General features: G+C 37.8%; 2 protein-coding genes across 5 annotated transcripts; both read left to right on the top strand.

Annotated features, from left to right (window-relative positions):
- Positions 1-14: 14 nt before the first annotated feature.
- zgc:174877 (uncharacterized protein LOC570025 homolog) lies at positions 15-6078 on the top strand. Of its 4 annotated transcripts, XR_008183284.1 has the most exons (6): positions 21-1243; positions 2739-2962; positions 3047-3241; positions 3333-3491; positions 4732-4994; positions 5080-6078. XR_008183284.1 is itself a non-coding variant. In XM_052596104.1 (5 exons), the coding sequence occupies exons 1-5, from the start codon at positions 210-212 to the stop codon at positions 4752-4754; spliced, it is 1635 nt and encodes a 544-aa protein (XP_052452064.1). In that variant the 5' UTR covers positions 15-209; the 3' UTR covers positions 4755-6078. The 4 variants fall into 4 exon arrangements, 2 of the variants coding, with proteins under 2 accessions (XP_052452064.1, XP_052452065.1); XM_052596104.1 differs by having other exon boundaries at positions 15-1243; positions 4732-6078; XR_008183285.1 differs by having other exon boundaries at positions 3356-3491; positions 4732-6078.
- Positions 6079-6297: 219 nt separating this feature from the next.
- On the top strand, positions 6298-11014 carry LOC128013264 (uncharacterized). Its single transcript, XM_052596107.1, has 5 exons — positions 6298-6876; positions 7565-7662; positions 7822-7968; positions 9424-9650; positions 9905-11014. The coding sequence occupies exons 2-5, from the start codon at positions 7565-7567 to the stop codon at positions 10132-10134; spliced, it is 702 nt and encodes a 233-aa protein (XP_052452067.1). The 5' UTR covers positions 6298-6876; the 3' UTR covers positions 10135-11014.
- Positions 11015-20370: the final 9356 nt, after the last annotated feature.

Here is a 20370-nt window from a genome sequence, read left to right as displayed (position 1 = left end):
TCAAAGAAGACGAAGAACAAAGAAATCCTGTAAACACTCGTGGATCTTTATGATACTGGTCAGAAAGTCGCTTTAAATAATTGTTTATTCTACCTTAGTACAGAAAAGTTATTATGTATGGCATGTAGTATGAACCTGCGAACGCCTTGAACATTTATGACATTGAACGAAAGAAGAAGAAAACAGTTTAACCAACGAATAGTGTTCCCATGAATACAATGTTTGACCTGAAGTGCGAAAGCTCATCAGGTGAAGAGGAAGAGACGGAGGGAGCAGAGTCCAGTTTAACAGCACAGATTTCCAGGTGTGCCAATGTATCCTCCGCGGATTTAGACGAATTAGAGCACAACCGGAACGAATCCAGTACTGTAAAGCAGACAATATGGGCTGTGAAATGTTTCAAAGCCTGGTTACTTGAGAAGCAGCTGACGATCGACTTTAAAACCGTGGAGAAGTCAGAGCTGAACCCGGTGCTGCGCGAGTTTTACGGCTCTATTCGGACGAGCAAAGGAGAGCTGTACGGCATCAGCAGCTACGTCGGACTTCGGGCTGGACTGAATCGGTTCATCAATGACCCTCCGCTCAACCGGGTGTGGAATCTGATGCAGGACACCGAGTTCAGGGCGGCCAATAATGTTTTCAAAGGCGTCGTTAAACAGATCCGACGCTCCGGTAGAGATATAACAACACATTACCCCCCGATTTCACCTGAGGACCAGCATCTACTGAAGAACTCACCTGCACTGGACCCTGGCAACCCGAGAGGCTTGTTAAATAAGGTCTGGTACGATATCCAGTTACATTTCGGACTCAGGGGCAAGGAGGGCAACCGACACCTGCAGCCAGACTCGTTTTCTCTGAATCGAGACCCAAACGGATTTAAATACTTCACGATGACATTACAGGAGGACACGAAAAACATGCCGGAAAAGGACAAGAAACCCCGCAGGGCTATGTATGAAGAGCCGGGCAACCCGCGGTGCCCCGTCGCGTCTCTGGAGAAATACCTGAGCAAGATCCCCGCCGACGCTAAAGCGCTGTATCTGCAGCCCAAGAGGACTTATGTGATCACCGATGAGATGTGGTATACACCACTTCCGATGGGAGTCAATTATCTGTCCCAGATGCTGCCCAAAATATGCAAAGAGGCCGGCACGAGAACGATCTACACGAACCACAGTCTGAGGCTCACTGCGATCCAAAGACTGAGCGAGCCGAGGGAGATCGTGGCGGTGTGTGTCAGGTATGTTCAGCCTGAAACCTTCAGAATATAAACAAGAGTGGGTGTTTTCCAGACACTTCAAACTATGTCAAACTATGTCAATACTTATATTACATAAAATAAAACTGGGCCTGGAACGCCTCACTCTGCAGGTCTAATGTTTCTAGAAAACACGGTCAAAGCTTGGACTTGTTTTTAAGTCAGTTTTAATTGAAAGTCAATTATAGAATAAAGGACTTACTTCAAGTAATTCGACATTAAAAATGATAGCTCACTCAGAAATGAATATCATGTCATCTTTTACTCGTTCTTCAATGCGACACAAAATATTATATTTTGGAACTAAATTGTTCTGGACCCCGTTGATTTCATTGTATTTTTGTGTTCCACAGAAGAAAGTCTTTTGGATTGACATGAAGATGAGTGACTGACAGAACTTTCATTTTTGGGTGAACTGTTTCTTTCTTTAAATACTTAAAGAAAACAATAGGTGACCCTGGAGCTTGAACCAGTCATAAGGGTCAGTTGTTGGAAATTGAGATTTACACATACATGTACATTTAATCATTTAGCAGACGCTTTTATCCAAAGTGACTTCCAAATGAGAACAATAGAAGCAATCAGACCAAGAGGGAACCACAACAGTATACAAGCGCCATGACAAGTGTCAGTTAGTGTAGCGCAGTACACATACCTATGTTTATACATATATAAATATGTGTTCCTGTAGCTCAATTGGTAGAGCACTGCTGCAAGGTTGGGGGTTCGATTCCCTGGGAGCACCTGAATGCACTGAAATTTACATCTGCTAAACGCATAAATTTAATTTATATATATATATATATATATATATATATATATATATATATATATAAGCTTCCCATTAATGCATAGCTTGGAATCTGAGGGTGCAACAACAATCTAGATATTGAGAAAATCGTACTTTGTTGTCGAAATTACGTTCTTAGCAATGCATATTACTAATCAAAATTGAAGTTTTGATATATTTACCATAGGAAAATTACAAAATATGTTAATGGAACATGATCTTTATCCTAAAGATTCTTGGCATTAAAGAAAAATAAATCATTTTGACCCATACAACGTATTGTCGGCTATTGCTACAAATATACCTGTGCAACTTATGACTGTTTTGTTTTTCGTCCAGGGTCAAATATCACATTGATATATGTGATAATACAGTATCTTTAAAAAAAAACAACAACTGTTTTTAAAATATTTTTGCAAAGTGAAAACAAGACCTAGTTAAGTGCTCTTTATTAGCAGTGGCTAATACATATTCTCGAGATGTACCAAAATCTAAGCGTTTTAGTTGTGTTGTTGTAATAGAACTACACTGCTCATAACTCACACAACTTTCTTCAACCTATATACTCTGATCTGAATGCAGTAAACAAAGACAGGTGGAGTGATACAGACAGTGAAACTTTCCAGTGCTGTAATATCATTGGGGTAATAAATATGCAGTGCAATTATGATAAGTGTTCTCTTGCAGTGTTCCAGTTGAGATGAACACTCAGTGGCAGCAGCAGCCGGAGTCCACTCCATACTCCCCCAGCAGTGAACTGGACTCCAGCTCCGCCAGACAGGAGAGTCCCGTGAGCAGCCACAGTTGGGTGAAACAGGAACCAGAGCCAGAAGCCGTCCAGTGGGAAAATAAAAACTCGGATGCTGCCACCGATGCTGAGAAGGACAAGAATCTGAACAGCGCTGTCGCTAGTACGGTATTTTCATTTCCTGAAAATCCGTGAGCTCACTGGGATCTCCTTATTTCACTGACGAGATATTCATTTCTTTTTTTAGCATCATTACCTTCGATGGAGGGTTTACCCAGCAGTGTTATGCTGACCATCACTAAACTCCAGTGTCTGCTGGAGAGCAAACAGGAGAGGATCGAGGCTCTGGAGAGACAGGTGCAGGACCTGCAGGAGGACCGCAGGTTCCTCCGCTCACAGATCGAGAACCTCACTGGCGCTCGCTTGGTCGCAGTGCCTGAAGGTGTGGTTAAATAAAGAAAAAAAACAATGGTTTCATGACAGTATATAGATAAGGTTAGGAGAATTCTTCCTGTTGTTCTCTGTTGCTGCAGCGAGCACATCAGTGTTCTCTCAGTCCAGGTCCAGGAAGAGGAGGCACAAGAGCTCGTCCAGCTCATATGCTGAAGATGAGAGCATCACTGATGAATCTTCATCTGAAGAGTCCAGCAGCATCAGAAAAAAAAGACGCCATAAGAAGAAAGGAAAGAGAGGTACGTGACAACTAGCACTTCAGCAGTTTTGTATCCGGATTGCTCCTAAATGATCTGCCTTATCTGTACAAGATCTCTTGTAAAAAGTAATAGATTTTAGCATGCAATTAAAAAGAATACCTGAAAAACATAATATCCTTTAAAAGAGTGTTATGAAGTGTAAACTGAATGGAATGTTTTTGGACACTTGCAATGTTAAATTAATTTAAATGAAAATGTGTTAAGTTTATGTCAAATGCAGTTGTCTGAACGCTATAGTTCATTATTATTTTTTTGACCCACTTAAAGGGATAGTTCACCCAAAAATGAAAATAATTAATTACTTAACCTCATGTTGTTCCAAACCTGTAAGTTCATCCTCGGAAAAATTGCATTAGATTTTTTTGCACAGCCTTAACATCTAGTTAACAAAGCTAAATAGTGTTGCCTTCTCCAGACAAAGAGGGAACTGCTCCATCTTTCAAGAATAATATTTTTGCGAATCTGGCATTAAACTGATTGAGATTGAGGAAGCTGTCCTCAGCAAAATGTGCTGCACATAGCTTTACATGTGGATTATAATTTTCGAGAACTGAGATAAACATAAATTGTAACCATTGATCTCCAAGTACAGCGTTCCTGGGAAGCCCAAACAAAGGTGATTGGACTCCCAGATGAAAATAACAGCATTTTAACGACATGGCGACAAGACCTTTAATGACAGAATTTTAATTTGTGGGTGAACTAACCATTTAAGTACATCTTTATATTAAATTTCACAGTTACTGTTGCCTTGAAATATGGTTAAATTGCACTGAATGTACTGACATGAATTTAGGGTAACCTAAAACATACTTTAATGTAATTTCTATTGAAAAACATACATTATGTATTTTAACATATTTGTAATAACACATTTATAATGATGGAGTTGCAATCTAGGGCATCTAAAATAAATTAACTTTATATGTATCATGGAATACACTGCAGTTCAAATTATAAATGATTTACATATACTTTAGTATTTTATTTAACAAATCAAGTGTACTTTAAAATGTATTTGAAATTACTTTATCACAAAGTGCCATTTAAAATTTCATTAATGATATCTGCAAGTACAGTACAAGAATACTAATTATAATTTTGCATTGAAGTGCACTAAAAATGCATATTCATTACAATAAAGTATGTTGCTTACAGAAGTAATAAGCCTAAATTAAAATGGCAATTTTTGAGTTGCATTTCAATCTGTTCCCAACAGGGTGCGTTCCTCATTGTGACTAGGTCTTGATCAGCCTTTATCAAGAAGAAGAGCATGAATAGGGCTTTCTGCCCAAGTGCGTCATTAAGGTTCACAAGTTTGGACAGTTTTTTACGAGCGAGCGTCTGGGTGCCCAGGACCTAATTTGAGCCCTCTATCATGGCCTGGGCCAGCGCTCCTGGTTGAACCCTCGCTGACAACATTCCCAACGTGGCCCTCATCACAGAACTGGATCAGGCTGCTAACAAATCTCTATCTGGTGGGTTTGATCAGGCCTTGCGAGGAAACATAAGTCAGCTAGCCCTGCAGTGTGTCCTGTCTCCACAGAAAGCATGACTCATATCTGAGCCTTGCTCAGGTGGGGTTTTGATTTATGAGTACTTATGAGTGTGCTTATATTGTTGCTTTAAAAAGGCAAGTTGCACCTTACGATTGGTCAAATGAAAACTTACACTATTATACTTGTGTTAACAATGATTCTGAAAATGAAATGAATGAATCTGAAAAATTCTGATAACCATCAGTAAAACTCTAACACAGTCTTCCGGGTTGATCTACCAATTGATTTCACAACTGAACAGCTCTTTTATTTGCTGATGAAGCCCTTGCATAAAGGATGGAGCGATGGCGAAGCAGCACTGCTCTAGAAACAAGAGCATTCTCCATGACTGAACACTAGGGGACGCTCTAACACCACTGTTGAGTGAAATGCTGCTGGGAGAAAGTGAAGTAGTGAGTGACATTTGAAATGTATTGTGATGCATATAATGCATCTTTTAACTCTCACTAGGTTTATTACTGTGTGTATGTCTCTTTAAAGTTTTAAGTGGTTTGTGTAATAAATGCACATATCACTTAAAACTTTTTTTGCTGGAACAGACCATCCAGTCCACTCACGAAGCACAGATTGGGCTTGTATGTTTGACATGATCCTTATATGTGTTTGTTTACAGAAATCTCTACCAATGTTATATTCTCACACAATGTCACCCTGTTCCTTTATGTGAAGGTTCTTCATATCTGGCCCTCAAGTTCCACCGTCCTGTAGAGTTTAGCTTCAGCCTAAATCAGACACCCCTGAACAAGCCGATCCAGAGGTCTTTAGGGATTGCTAGAAAGTGCCAGGCTGGTGAGATGGATCAGATCAGGGTTGGAGCTGAACTCTGCTGGACAGTGACCCTCAAGAGTCAGGGCTCAAGAACACTGCTTGTGTTTTTTTTTTTTTTTTTTTTTTTTTTTTTTAAATGTTTGAAACATTTGTTTTCATACTTTGTTTTTAATTAGTTTTTAAATGTTTAAAAATGCTCTTCTGCCAAGTTATGTAACAATTAAAGGTGCTGCAACAGATTTTAGTTATTTTTCTGTCTTAATGAACAAGGTCTTCAACCCTATCTGTCTATCTATCTATCTATCTATCTATCTATCTATCTATCTATCTATCTATCTATCTATCTATCTATCTATCTATCTATCTATCGAATCTAATGTTTCCAATGAGTGCTGATATCAAGTCGTAAACGCAAATTTGAAAATGAAAAAGATGTGAAAAGTGAAAGATTTGAAAGTGACTTATTTTGAACCTAATCAGACAGTAAGGTTGACCAGGTCACGTGCTCGTTTGACGCATACTGTAATCAGCTCACTTTTCGGCCATTTGATCATTACAGTCGTGACCTGGGATTCGTTTCCCAAAAGCAGCTGTTGCAAGTTCGGTCGTAACCAACGGAGTTAAAAACAGAACTTAGGACCATAGTTGATAATTTTGGGAAACAACATCCCTGGACGGTTCTCGGTTGACTCGAAGACCATATGACTCGGTCCTATTCGTGAAGAAAGCGTTCGAGAAGCAGTTTAAATAATTACTACAAAATAAATAACAGTCTTGTTGGTGTAACCGAACTTAAATTATAACTAAAAAGTACAACAGAAAAAAATAGTTTCTTTTTAAAATGTTCTGTTAAGCAGTTTGGCATACAATTTATTATAATTTCTTTGAAACAAGTAGGCTAGTGCAGCTGTTATGTGTGGTGTAACCAGAGCCCCTCCCATTCCTGGTGTAACCCACATGTAGCTGTCACGTGACCGTGAAGCAGGAAACGCTGTCTCAGAGACGAACCCTTCAAATCCTCATGGCTGTGTTTCAAGGTTAGTATGTCTTTCCAAGTAGTGTATCATTTCATCGTTTTATGACGTAGTAAAGTTTATTGATGACATATCGACAGCTGGGAAGCTTTGAAGGCTCATAAAACATGGTACTTTTTAAGACAAATGTGGTAACTGAAATGTCAAGTGGTGTAACCAATCACTCCATTTGACACCCGCGCTGCAAGATGTAGCACACGAACCACAAAGATTTCCTGATGCATGAGCCATGTTGTTTTTAGAAGTCATACTTCCTTTATACAGTAGCTGTCTTATGTTTTGTAATATGTGTCATAATATAAACACTTTAATTCGTTATCAAATTAATCAAATATTGTGTGCACAGTAACACTAATTATTCCAGATCAGTTTAGATTGGAAGTGGAGTTTTACTGTAATGTTAATTAATTGCAAGAGAAGTTAAACTGTTAAGTGGAGTCATAGCTTTTTAATGGCTATTTATAATCCATACTGATTTAACACAGCCTTTATTAAAACCGGACTGCAAAAAGTACATTTTTTATAGTATTATCATTACAGTTATGATAAACTCTAAGTCTAGCTAAGATTAAATCTAGATTAGCTGTATCTAGTTTTAATCCATATACCTTTTGTAACATATTCTTCCCACATATTTATTGTGTTGTAATAAGCTTTTGTTTGTTTGTTTTCTTTGCTTTCACATTTATAGATGCCACTATCAAACAATGAAAAATCTGCTCGACATAGAGCAAAGGTGAATGCTGATCCTGTCGCCCGGGCCAGATACCTTGCAAAAAGACGAGAGAGGTGTTTGATTTGTGTTCCACATATTATCTTAAATTCTAATTGTCAAAAAAAATTTAAATAATAATTATTTATATTTAAAGTTATACTATTATTAAAAACAATAATGCTTTCATATATCAGTGTTTGCTAAAACACTTTCTTTTTGTTAAAAATTCTTAGTTATCAGCGAAGAAAAAGAGAGGGAAAGACTAAACATCCTCCAGTGGCTGAACTCTCTAAAGCAAGACAGGAGGATCTGAGGCAGAAATGGAGACTCTACCAGAGAAGTCGCAGGACGAAGATTCGGAATCTACCACTGCAATGCTCGTATGTGCCCTCAGCACGTTTAATTGTTTGCAAACCATATAACAATTGTTTTATAGCATCTTTCATCTTTTAGACTTTTGGAAAGCCAGTAAAAACAAAAAACTAAACTGGATTAAGCAAATTGAATGAGAACAATCAGTGGTGTCATAAATATTCTCATTATCCACTGTTTAGTGGCTATGTATTATAATTAATGTAAGAAAATACAAATTATTATTATTATTTGTTTTTCACCATTTTAACTCCTTGAAAAGTAATCTGTTATAATTTGGTATTACGTATAAATATAATCCACAGTTCAGCGAGTTGTATTTACATTTACATTTAACTGACGCTTTTATCCAAAGCGACTTACAATTGCTATATATGTCAGAGGTCACACGCCTCTCTCCGACCAATGGCATGCGTCTTATCCACTGCGCCATCACCACAAATAAACCCATAAACAATGAGTTTATTTACAACTCGTTGCACTTTTTTTTTTTTTTTTTTTTTACGTGCATATCAATTGTGCACAAAGATACCAATATTAAAGGGTTAGTTCACCCAAATATTGAAGTGATGTCATTAATGACCTTTTGTGGTTCCAAACCCGTAAGACCTCCGTTTATCTTCGGAACACAGTTTAAGATCTTTTAGATTTAGTCCGAGAGCTCTCAGTCCCTCCATTGAAGCTGTGTGTACGGTATACTGTCCATGTCCAGAAAGGTAAGAAAAACATCATCAAAGTAGTCCATGTGACATCAGAGGGTCAGTTAGAATATTTTAAAGCATCGAAAATACATTTTGGTCAAAAAATAGCAAAAACTATGACTTTATTCAGCATTGTCTTCTCTTCCGTGTCTGTTGTAAGACAGTTCAAAACAAAGCAGTTTGTCATATCCGGTTCGCGAACGAATCATTCGATGTAACCGGGATATTGGTTTGTTTTAACTCAGAGGGAGTGTCAGCCACATTAAACAAGTTAACAGCTTAAGTCATTTGTGGATTAATGCGTATTGGAGACGCGAACCGTTTAAAACGATTCAGTTCAATTTCGTGAACTGGTTCAAAAAGATCAGACAACAGACACGGAAGAGAAGACAATGCTGAATGAAGTCATAGTTTTTGCTATTTTTTGACCAAAATGTATTTTCGATTCTTCAAAATATTCTAACTGACCCTCTGATGTCACATGGACTACTTTGATGATGTATTTCTTACCTTTCTGGACATGGACAGTATACCGTTCACACAGCTTCAATGGAGGGACTGAGAGCTCTCGGACTAAATCTAAAATATCTTACTGGTTTGGAACGACATGAGGGTGAGTTAATAATGACATCATTTTCATTTTTGGGTGAACTATCCGTTTAAGAACATACATGGAGTCAGACTTGATTTCATGTAGTTATTATTAGTAAAGTAATATATAAAAGTGTAATTATGCTTTGATTGTTATGTGATATTGTGCAGCTCTCCGGTTGAGATGAACCCCCAGTGGCAGCAGGACTTTGCTCCATACTCTCCCAGCAGTGAAGCTGACTCCAGCTCTGCCACACTGGAGAGTCCTGTGAACAGCTACAGCTGGATTAAACAGGAACCAGAGACCTTAGTAATCCAGTGGGACAATGTAAGCACCCTGCCAGCTGCCGCTGAGACCGAGCAGGACAACTCTCCGAGCAGTGCCACTTCCACCTCCAGTATGTGATTTGTTATTTACTGCGAACCAATGTTAATTAGCTCATTAGCATCTCCAAAACACAGTGATGAGAGAGGAGACATTTAGGTATTGGCTTAAGTGATGTATGTGATTGGGACAGTTTTGTCATTAAACAGAGGGTTGTATGTTCTAATCCCGGCCAGGCAGTTGGGTTGTCAGTCAGAGAAGTCTTCTCTTCTTCAGGAATAAGTACATGTACAGAGACAGATCTTCATGTTTTTCTCTCTTTCTCAGCCGTGACACCTCCGATCATGGAAGATTTGCCCAGCAGTGTTATGCTGAATGTCACTAAACTCCAGTGTCTGCTGGAGAGCAAACAGGAGAGGATCGAGGCTCTGGAGAGACAGGTGCAGGACCTGCAGGAGGACCGCAGGTTCCTCCGCTCACAGATCGAGAACCTCACCAGTGCTCTCTCTGCTCATCTCTGTCGAGGGGTTTCAGATGAAACAACTACAAAAAGTTAATGTCAGAGCATAAACTCTAACTGAATGGACTCTTTATGTTCAAAGTACGTTTGTTTTATTATTGTTATTAATTTATGTGAATGAGTTTAAAAAAATTATGTATTAGGTACTCAATATTTTTATAAAATGATGATGATTATTATTGTTATTACTATTATCATGATTATTATTGTTAAGGATAGTTTAAGCACAAGTGAAAATGCACTCGCCCTCATGTCATTTCAAACCTGTGTGACTTGCTAGGGACCTTAACATTTCTTTATCTTTTGTTGCTGAAGTTTATAAGCATAAGTTTGCTTATGTTTATCAAATATTATTTGGCAAAATTTAGTTATTTCAGTAGCAGCCGTGACGGTGCCCCACCAAAATATTCATCCATTTAAAAACATATGTGAACTGAATCAATCCTTGTAAACTTGTAAATGTTTTCAGAATTATTACACTTAAATTCTAACATCAAACAATTATTTTATTAAAGTTATACTTTTATTAAAAACAATAATGCTTTTAAATAAATGTTACATTTTTGTGTGTGCTAAAACACTTTAGTTATCAACAAAGAAAGAGAGAGGGAAAACCGAACTAAATATAAGCTACATAAACTGCATCAATCCTTGTAAACTTGTAAATGCGGTCAGTATTCAGCAAAGTTTTTTTTTTTCTTTTCTTTTTTTTGAGAGAGTTACTAGACTAATTATTCTTAAATCACAAAGTGAGATGGTTCATTCTCTCTTTAAATTTCAATAGAACAACCAATAAAAAGTAATAATATAAACAGGCCAAAAGAAAGAAACATTGACAAAATAGCCTATAAATGATTAGTTTGTGTTTGTTTTGTTAAATAATCTAGTTCATTAAGCTCTCTTGGTTACTTTTTTTTTTTTTTAAGAAAGAGAAAACATAGCATTATAGCATCACAGATGTGTGGAAGCATATGGGTAGCAATATTCAATTTGTAATGCAATATGTAAAATGGCAGTGTATTTCTGTATTTACATTTACATTTTCCAAAATGTGAACCACTATAGATGAACCACGTGAACCTTTGATGTTGTGAAGGCCTGTTATTTCGGTTACCTCTGTTGAGAAATCACTAGTGAACTCCATGCCTGAACACTAGAGGGCATTCTGACACCATTGATGTTGTGTTTTGTTTGTCATGAGGTGCATTTGAACCGAACTTTTAATTTTGGAGGAAATTGGGAGTCTGGACAAGAAATACAGTGTTAAAGGGATAATTTTGGCTCCATTGGTTTATGTTGCATTAAAAAAAGCATCTGCTTTCACAAAATATGTTCCACCACAGATAAACGAAAGTCATACAGTTTTGGAATAGCATAAAGGTGAGTAAATGATCATATAATTTACATTTTGGGTGGACTATGCCTTTAAAAGGTAGGAAAGGCCATTTTTATTTTGTATTTTTTTTCTATGAAATTTTTGTCGTTATACTAGTTAAGTCTCTTCTTATCTTGATAGCAATCAAAAAATCAAGTGGTCTTAATATATAAATATATTCTGTAGAGTGTCTCAGGCACATAAAATGTATGCCCAATCATTGCGTTTGGTCTGAATGGATGTCTTGTCTTATCCATAGACAGTAAATGGTCTTATCGTGTCCTCTTTCCGTCAGTGTGAGACTATGTATTTGCATAACTCTGTGCAGCCAATCACGAAAGGTTTGGGCGTGGCTACTGTCGCAGGTTGAGCCAGAGGGTGTTTAGCTAGTGTTGAGTTGAAAGAGGAATTCAGGTTCCTTTACTAAAGTGCAGGCAAAATTTGAAGACTTGCCAAAATACACAGAGAGAGAGACACTGGGGTAAAACACAGGTAAACACCAAAATTTTACACGATGGAGGACTTTGATGAAATGTTCGGTCAAAACATTGAATTTTTGAAGTTTCTTCTTGACAGAGCAGCCTCCAAGTTAAAAGTATTAAATACTTAAATACTTTTAAAACCATAGACTAAACAAGAGACACATAACCATAAGTCATTTCAGTATTTATCGTGTGAAACAAATAATAATAATATACATATATATATATATATATATATATATATATATATATATATATATATACACACACACAAATTACTGCTGTCTTTCCAGGATATGATGTCATACCTGTCTAAACAAACTATTTGGCCCTAATGTATTTTAGGCTAAACAAGAGTTAGCATTCTTATTCCCCGAGGAGACAGCAGTGTTAGTGAAGAACATGAGATGTGATGTGTGAACAGAAAAATCACTGCAAATATCACTTTAACTAATTGGTTTTTGTATTCTTATTAAAAAAAACACCTTGAGATGTTGTGTAGCTACTGCTGTTCATACGTGTCTCTTTTTATAAGTTGTGGCTGGAATGCTGTATTGACCAATATTTTTTATTTTATTCTGTATAAAGATATCATACTTGTGATTTTTTTTTCCTGTGGTGGATGTTTCCTCCCTGGCGGTCTATAAATAGCTGAAGTCTTCACCCGCAGAATGAGCCCCAGATGAAGGTTCTTGAGAGCGTGTCTTTGGGCAGCAGGAAGTGACAGTGCGGCATGTTGTCACTGTCTTCCTGCTGTTTGCCGTTCAAGTGGAGTGACAAATTAGCAGTGCAAAGCCATTATAGGGCTCCGCTGTGGCTGTTTATCTTTCTGTGGGACTCTATCTTTGTCATTCACACACTTTTTCTCGGCTTCATGTCTATCTTTCCTTCTAGTTTGTCTCTTTCTCTTTTTTTCCAAACAAAGCAGCGATTGCTGATTGCCAGTAAGGCCTCACATTGCAGTCATTTCTGATGGGATGACTTCCGATACATAAACAAGCTAAGAGTGTGTCCACCTGCTGTCCTTTCAAAGCAGACAGCTGTGGTCCTCGTGTAGATGGCTGAAGGTACCAGAGGGTCTCGCTGAAGGGGGCGCCATGCTTTGAACCTAATGGGGCCTGAAGCATCAGAACTGACGTGACTGGAATGAGGGCCGAGCACAGCAGCTGCGGAGGCAGTTTCATGCGAGCTGAATGTGTGGCAGGTGCAGTGGCATGATTTCGAGCCAGAGTTCACCATCCTTCCTCATGAGTCTGCGTTTATAAGAATCCAAAGCTTGATGAATGGAGAGCACACCTGCAGGCTTGTATGATGACCGACCAGTCATGACTGCATTAGTCCCTGTGTAGGGAATGGGAATCTAGCAGATTGATATGGGGACGTGTTTTCAGCCAGAAATGCTTTTCAGAACTGCCTCACACATGTATAGAATATGACAGAAAGCAGTCAGATATTTTTACATGAGAGTAGTGGAACTGGAATTTACCAGCATTGTTGTTGTAATGGTGCGACTCCTTCAGTGTAAATCTCTTTCAGTGTAAGCATACTAAAAGTATCATTTTATATACTTTTTCAAATTACATTTGATGAAATGGTGACAGTATGTTGTATTAATAGTAAAGTTTTTAAAATATAAAAAAAAGTTGCAAGAGATTTTAATAACAAATTTGATATAATGGTACGAAATAACTCACATCGTGCTTGAAGATTATATTAATAATGTGTTGGAAATGTTTACATCATTATTTATTTAAAATTCTTTTTAAAAATGCATTGTATGTACAGTCTACTCTTGACACAGAACTTCGATCTTAAAATTGAGAAAACTAGCATAAAATAATAATAATAATAATAATGCATTAAAAAATCTATCAACTAAATAAGAATGAAATAATCGTAAACTAATGTATTGTGTGAAAACAAACGGCTAAATATATAATACTGACATAGTATAGTATAGTATGTAGTATGCCACTTAAGAATATACTGTGTGTGAGAAAACGTCAAATTATTAAATTATATATATATATATATATATATATATATATATATATATATATATATATATATATATATATATATATATATATATATATGTATGTATGTATGTATATGTATGTATACATGATAATCATTATTGTCAACTAAACTGGTAACATGTTTGTAAAGAGTGTCAAATGTGTTGACTTCAGTCTGTTTAATGTTGTCTGTGCATTATGTGTTTGACATACAGAGGTGCTTCCTATATACTACTCACGTAATTTGAGCACAAGGGTTTTATTAACTGAACACTAACATAAAATATTCTAACAAACATACAATCACTCATACAGGGGAAAGGGCAAATGAGATTTGATGGATAAAAACCAGAGAATGAAGCTATGAAAAGAGTCAGTTAACCACCCGAGTAAAACCATCATTGCCGTTTATAGTGGGGTCTATAGCTTATATTAAACCTCTGTTTTGTTTAGTTAAATGTATGATACTTGCAATGCCTAACCCTGGAATGGCATTGAGTGTTTCAGATCAATAATTTAATCAGGTTTCATTTGAGTTAGGATGTTGTCTTGGAAAGTAGCTGTGTATGTAGACAATGAAACAGCTCACTAGATTTTGGGAAAGCGCCACAGTAAGGCTCATTGGCCTTCCTAGACAGTATAGTGATCAGTCCTTGTTTCTGTGGTGGAGGTATTAAGGCCCACAGACCAGCTGACAGATCTGTTTAACAGAGAACTAACCAGACACTTGATTTCAGAAGAGATCATCCAGATGATATATATTGATTGTTTCAGAATAGATCTGTAGTCTTCAAGTATAAGCCCTTGAAAACCGAATATAATAGCACATTTCTTTCTTTTTCTTCAACCAGTCCACCTCCACAGTATGGAATGCAGTGGCATCATGTGGTGTTTCCTGTTTTGTCTCACTCTTCTGATTGGTTTGCTGTTTTTGTAAAGCACAGAAATCGTTCTCACTGTCGTTTGCAGTCATTGTATTGGATGTCACACACCAGCTTTGCTCTGGACTGTCACACCATCCTCTAAAACGCTGTTCGTGCTGCGTGTTTTTGCCGCAGGGTGTGCGACTTGTGTCTTAAAATAACCAACACACCATTCTAAGTGGGTCAGGCCAGGAAGTGGATGCCAAAGGCCCACACATGCACCAATGGGCATACTGAGCTACATCCTGGTCATTTTTCCTTCAAGCTAATGTGAAGAATGATACAGTGTCTGTTTAATGCAGGTCAGCATATCACAGACACTTTCATTATGACAGAACTAAAGTGTGGACAGTTATGGATACTGCTCTGTATTTCATTGCCTTAGTCACAGTAGCCATTTTATGCGACTGATGATCTGATTATGCGACTGATGAGTTATTTCTATTTCACCTGTTATTTGTCAAGTTACAGCATGTGTGTGCGTAGTATACTTCCATATCAGTGTGAATCTAAAATAATAATAATATATGCAGAAAGTGCAGCCTATTTCGAGTATAATGCATCTGAAAATGATGCATATAGTTCAGAAGTCGTATGTTTATGAATGCTGTGTTTATTTGATCAAAACCATAGTAACACAGTAATATTGTGAAATATTATTAGAATTTAAAATATGCGTTTTCTGTTTTGATATATTTTAAAATGCCGTTTATACCTGTGTTTTTATACTTGTTTTTTTGGAGAGAAAATCTTTCTGACTTTCAAAACTTTTGAATAACAGTATGCAATTATATTTGATTTTAAAGCTCATTTAAATTAAATAATATATTCTATATACTATGCTATGCATACTAATAATACACTGATATTAGTCAAAAAAAAAAAAAATCACATTACTATAAAGATTTTATATTCGAAGGCAATAAAATCTATATATATATATATATATATATATATATATATATATATATATATATATATATATATATATATATATAATTTTTTTTAATTATTATTATTAGTTTTGGAGTGAAATACGTCCTGGTCAGGTTTCCTCAAATATTCTCAGACACCAGGGGGCAGACATGCATTCTGCAGTAAAAGTGAATTGTTAAATGTCTTTCTGGCATATGCAGACACACATGATTATTGTGGTTTTGAGGGGTGTATTTGTAGGATATGAGTGGATTGAATGCATGTTGTTCTTGGACTGAAGTCAAACTGTGAAATTCTGTGGCTTTTGCATGCCCTGTAATCATGTAACATGCGTCGATTGAACACTAAACGGCACATACGTCTGCATAAGAAAACAAAAGTGCAGTAAATATTACATTCACTCATTAGGATAAACCACTAATGGTGCTAAATACAAACTAGAGGATTCAATACCTTATACATATTAATCAACTGAACATCACATATGAATGAAATTTCATTAATAACCAAATTAAATCCGTATACTGCACAATCTCTTTTCAATTTCAGATTTCTGGCTGTGTTGTTTTATCAACAAGTCTGCAGGTCTGACATCGCTCACATGTTCTCCATCTGGTTGGCGCTGATAAGAACTTCCAAAGGCCTTCTGGGTAATAGTCTACGCCGACTTAAAAAGCTGGGATGTAATGTATTCTGGCTGAGACGGCCCTGCCGGCAGCCTGCGTCTCCTGCCCTGCACAATCAGCAGTGAAGTGTGCGGTTGTCAGAGGCGAGCGTCTCTCTGAGAGGATGATTCACACTGCACCCCATTTCAGAGAGAGAGAGAGAGAGACAAAATGGCTGCTCTCGGGGACAGAGGGGGGGCCGAAAATCGTCACAGCAAACTGAAAATTGTGGCAGAGATTGAATGGAAAAATACTGTTTTACGCTCCTTGATGAATCCATTTTAATTTAGATATCATGTCTGTTTCTGAATTGTTTGATGATTGAATATTTGCATATATAACAAGATTTATCATTTTTGCTTACACACTGCAGAAATACGGGTGAATCTTAATAAACCTGTCAAGAACTGCGATATGTTTAATTTCAAAATCAAAAGATTTAAATAAGAAATTACACAGTATAACATGAGGATTAGATTTTTTAGTCCATTTGGTGGCCTATTTTTGTTATCTGTATCTGTGTTTTCTTTTTTTTTTCAGGTCTGAAACCGTGTTCACAGACGTCGCTTCATGCTCAGAGGATTGTGGGATATGTAAAAAGGACACAACCTCTATTTTCTGGGTCATGAGCTACGGTTTATGCCCCAGGTGTCATCTTGGCATGGTGCATGATGGGATGCCAGACTGTATAGATATTACCTGCAGAGAGGCAGGTGGGGGTGTATATCAGGACAATTTCCAGAGTCTCAGTAACTTTCCAGGCTTTTTGTAGTTTTATTTGTATAGCACTGCAAAGGTCATTGGCTCTTATACACTGGCATTCTGTAGATTTAAATCAATCAGGTCAATTGTGTCACATTTGGGTTACATAAAAAGTAATTAGTAGTTAATTTATTCCTATTACTCAGTGTTGCATACAATCAGCAAGAAAAGGCAAAAAAGGGCAAAAAAAACCCCTCAAAACACCCTTTTCCACATCCTCCACCCAGTTGGCTTCAAGCGTTATGACGAAAGAAGGAACAGACGTCAGCAAGGAACACGTACGTAGAGAGATTTCTCTCAGTCCCCCCCTCCTCTCATCTTTATTTTTGGCTAGACACACCAGGAGGTCTCGTTTCTTTTTGTAGTATATGTGTGACGTTGTGCCCTAAAAAGCATCGCCTGGTGTTTGACCGCCTTGTGTGCTCTCTCTGAAGAGTTAATGACAGGGAAAATTAGAAAAGGACTGAAATTATGTAAACTGCTGGTCATTATCAGCCAATACAGATAGATGGGGTGCAGAGTTGTAACCAATGGAAACACATTGGTTTGTGCTATTGTACTGGTGGTGGTGCCTTAAAACACAATGCCCTGCCATGAGGAGCGATGGGATTTCAGCGGGTAAGGGCAATGATTTGCCGTTTAAGCGCTCCATGATCCTGTTAATGGTCTTCAGAAGGCATAATCGCGCCCTTTGCGAGGAGAAGGGATAAGCAGATGCCATATTCTTTATTTTTCTCTCTCAGTTTGACCCTTTCGATAAGCCTGGTTAATGATGCGGTGATGGGCTCACCTGTTCAGCCACAAAGGAAACGTTTGGGGTTTTAGAGCACGTGTAAGTGCTGCGAGAGCATGTGCTCTGTGAGGCAATGGAGATACTGAAAAGAAAACTAGAGCATTACATTTTCTGGAGAAAATATGAGTGGTGCAAAACCCGCTTTTCTGAGTGGGTGTTGCTATGTGGTTGCTAGGTGAGAAAAGTGCCTGTTTTCATGTCTCCATGATATGTTATTTCCTAGATATGGTTTAGTTCCATCCTCCTTAAAGGGTTAGTTCACCCAAAAATCTAAATTAACCTGTGTTTTATTCACCCTCAAAGCATCCTAGGTGTTTGTGACTTTCTTCTTTTCAGAACAAAGGCCTCCTGTAGCGAATCCATGCATTTTTGTAAGATAAATATCTAAATGTCAAATGTAATAAACACTTTTTTTCTCACTGACTGTCATACGCGGAAGCCGTTCTGGCGGATGACTTTAAGTGTAGCTTTTGCACTGACAAAAGTGAGCCGTAAGCAGCAGATTGAAACATTTCTCAATTTGTTTTACATTTCAACTCCAGTGCCCCTCTTTTAGAATTCCTCTTGTCATGCGCAAGAAAATGCAAAAGGAATACGTAGGCCTGGCGGACAAAGATGTCAATCTAGCATATTTAGAAAGAAAAAAAAAACATTGGAAAATAGTGGATTGCAATTTAAAAATGTGTTCTGTGTGAAGTTGTGATGCATTATAACTCATTATGTGGAGTATCATTCATGTCTGTTGTTGAAATGGTGTAGGACGAGTTGAGTATGAAAAATAGTGACACTTGCATTAGCAAACGCCACAGATTTTTACAATTAAGTGTTAACTTTTAGCTTTTAATTAAAAATAGCTCTAATTTGTTGTACCACTGCCATATCACTCTGCAACCCAAGACTGGCTGCCCACTGAAGGGTCTAGCCTGTATGGGACACCTCCTAGGAAAACTAGGATGCTGTTGGAAGAGTTTCTAATGAGGCCAGCAGTGGGTGCTCACCCTGTGGTCTGTGTGGGTTCTAACGTCAAAAACACCGTCTTTCAGAGGAAACGTTAAACCAAGGTTTTGACTTTCTGTGGTCACTAAAATCCCACGGCACTTCTGGTTAAAGAGTTGGGGTGTATCCCAAGAGTCTTGGCCAAATTGCCGCCACTGCCCCTTGTCAGTAATGGCCTCTTTATAATCCCGATCCACTGAATTGGCTCTCTCTCTCCTCTCCACCTGTCCACCACCTGGTGGATGCTCCACACTGGTGGTGTTTGAGGAGAGACCCCACCGCATGATTGTAAAGCACTTTGGGTGTCCAGGAATACACAATAAAGTGCTATATAAATGATTAATTCATTCATTTATACCTCTAAATGAGTTTCTAGCATGGACACTATTTCTGTCCATTTTTGTAGCATTTTCCATTGATTGTGTAAAATGGAATTACCTCATGGTGGCGCATGTGGGAGGATATAGTGAAAATGAATCTGACTGGCTGACTGTCGGTCGTGCTCAGGCGAGGTGACGCAGGCAACTGAGAGACTCATCAAACTGGGACAAGAGCAAGATGAGACAGCTAGAAATTCCTCCCTCAGGCCTGGAGAAGCGTAAACCAACCAGCATCCAGATCTATGGAGCTATTATTATGACAAAATGAGCTCCATACCCGACCCCCACACGTTCATAATGTCTTTTGTTATGATTAAGGCAATGCTAGAGGTCCAGTAAAACATGACACCCCAATAAAGACCTTTTGCTCATAGTTAGGGTTAGATATTTCTTTTTTTTCTTTTAAATCACTGGCCTTGAGTATTAAACCTTAGTGCGTAAATTTCCCTCTGATATTGGTGCTACAGACATTAAGTGGATGATTAAAAGGGTGTCCAATCCTGCTCCTGAAGTTTAGCTCCAACACACCTGCAAGTTTGTACAGTGGGGGGTGGCAAATCTGTTGCCTGAGATCCACTTTCCTCAGAGCTTAGCTCCGACCAATTAAACAAACCAAACACACCTGGACATGCTAATCAATGTCTTCAGGATTACTGGAAAGCTACAGGCATCTGAGTTTGATCAAGATTGAATAAAAAAAGAGGATTCAACTGGATCTTGAGGGTAAGTTGTCCAGTCATGTTCTTTGAAATGTGTCTGAAATTACAAGTTACTGTGTTTGTAGGAACGACACTTGATGAGGAGCAAACATTGTGCCTACATAGTGTATGAATAATGTGTAGTATGAATTAAATCCAAATGTACTACATTTGCCATGTTGTCATTGCCAGTTGCCATCCACAACTCCTTTCCAGTTGCTTCACAGAAAGGTGTCCACTGGTTA

This window comes from Carassius gibelio, chromosome B24, assembly GCF_023724105.1.
Source record: "Carassius gibelio isolate Cgi1373 ecotype wild population from Czech Republic chromosome B24, carGib1.2-hapl.c, whole genome shotgun sequence".
NCBI classification, from domain to species: domain Eukaryota; kingdom Metazoa; phylum Chordata; class Actinopteri; order Cypriniformes; family Cyprinidae; genus Carassius; species Carassius gibelio.
The sequence above is the reverse complement of the archived record's forward strand: the minus strand, read 5'-3'. Positions and strand labels throughout refer to the sequence as shown.

Bases quoted from the DNA above. Each gene is read 5' to 3' on its own strand.
- LOC128013264 (XM_052596107.1), top strand. From the start codon at position 7,565: ATGCCACTATCAAACAATGAAAAATCTGCTCGACATAGAGCAAAGGTG. The intron at 7,663-7,821 runs GTGTTTGATTTG...AAAAATTCTTAG, and splicing joins CTTGCAAAAAGACGAGAGAG to TTATCAGCGAAGAAAAAGAG. The intron at 9,651-9,904 runs GTATGTGATTTG...TCTCTTTCTCAG, and splicing joins CAGTGCCACTTCCACCTCCA to CCGTGACACCTCCGATCATG.
- zgc:174877 (XM_052596104.1), top strand. From the start codon at position 210: ATGAATACAATGTTTGACCTGAAGTGCGAAAGCTCATCAGGTGAAGAG. The intron at 1,244-2,738 runs GTATGTTCAGCC...GTTCTCTTGCAG, and splicing joins ATCGTGGCGGTGTGTGTCAG to TGTTCCAGTTGAGATGAACA. The intron at 3,242-3,332 runs GTGTGGTTAAAT...CTGTTGCTGCAG, and splicing joins CTTGGTCGCAGTGCCTGAAG to CGAGCACATCAGTGTTCTCT.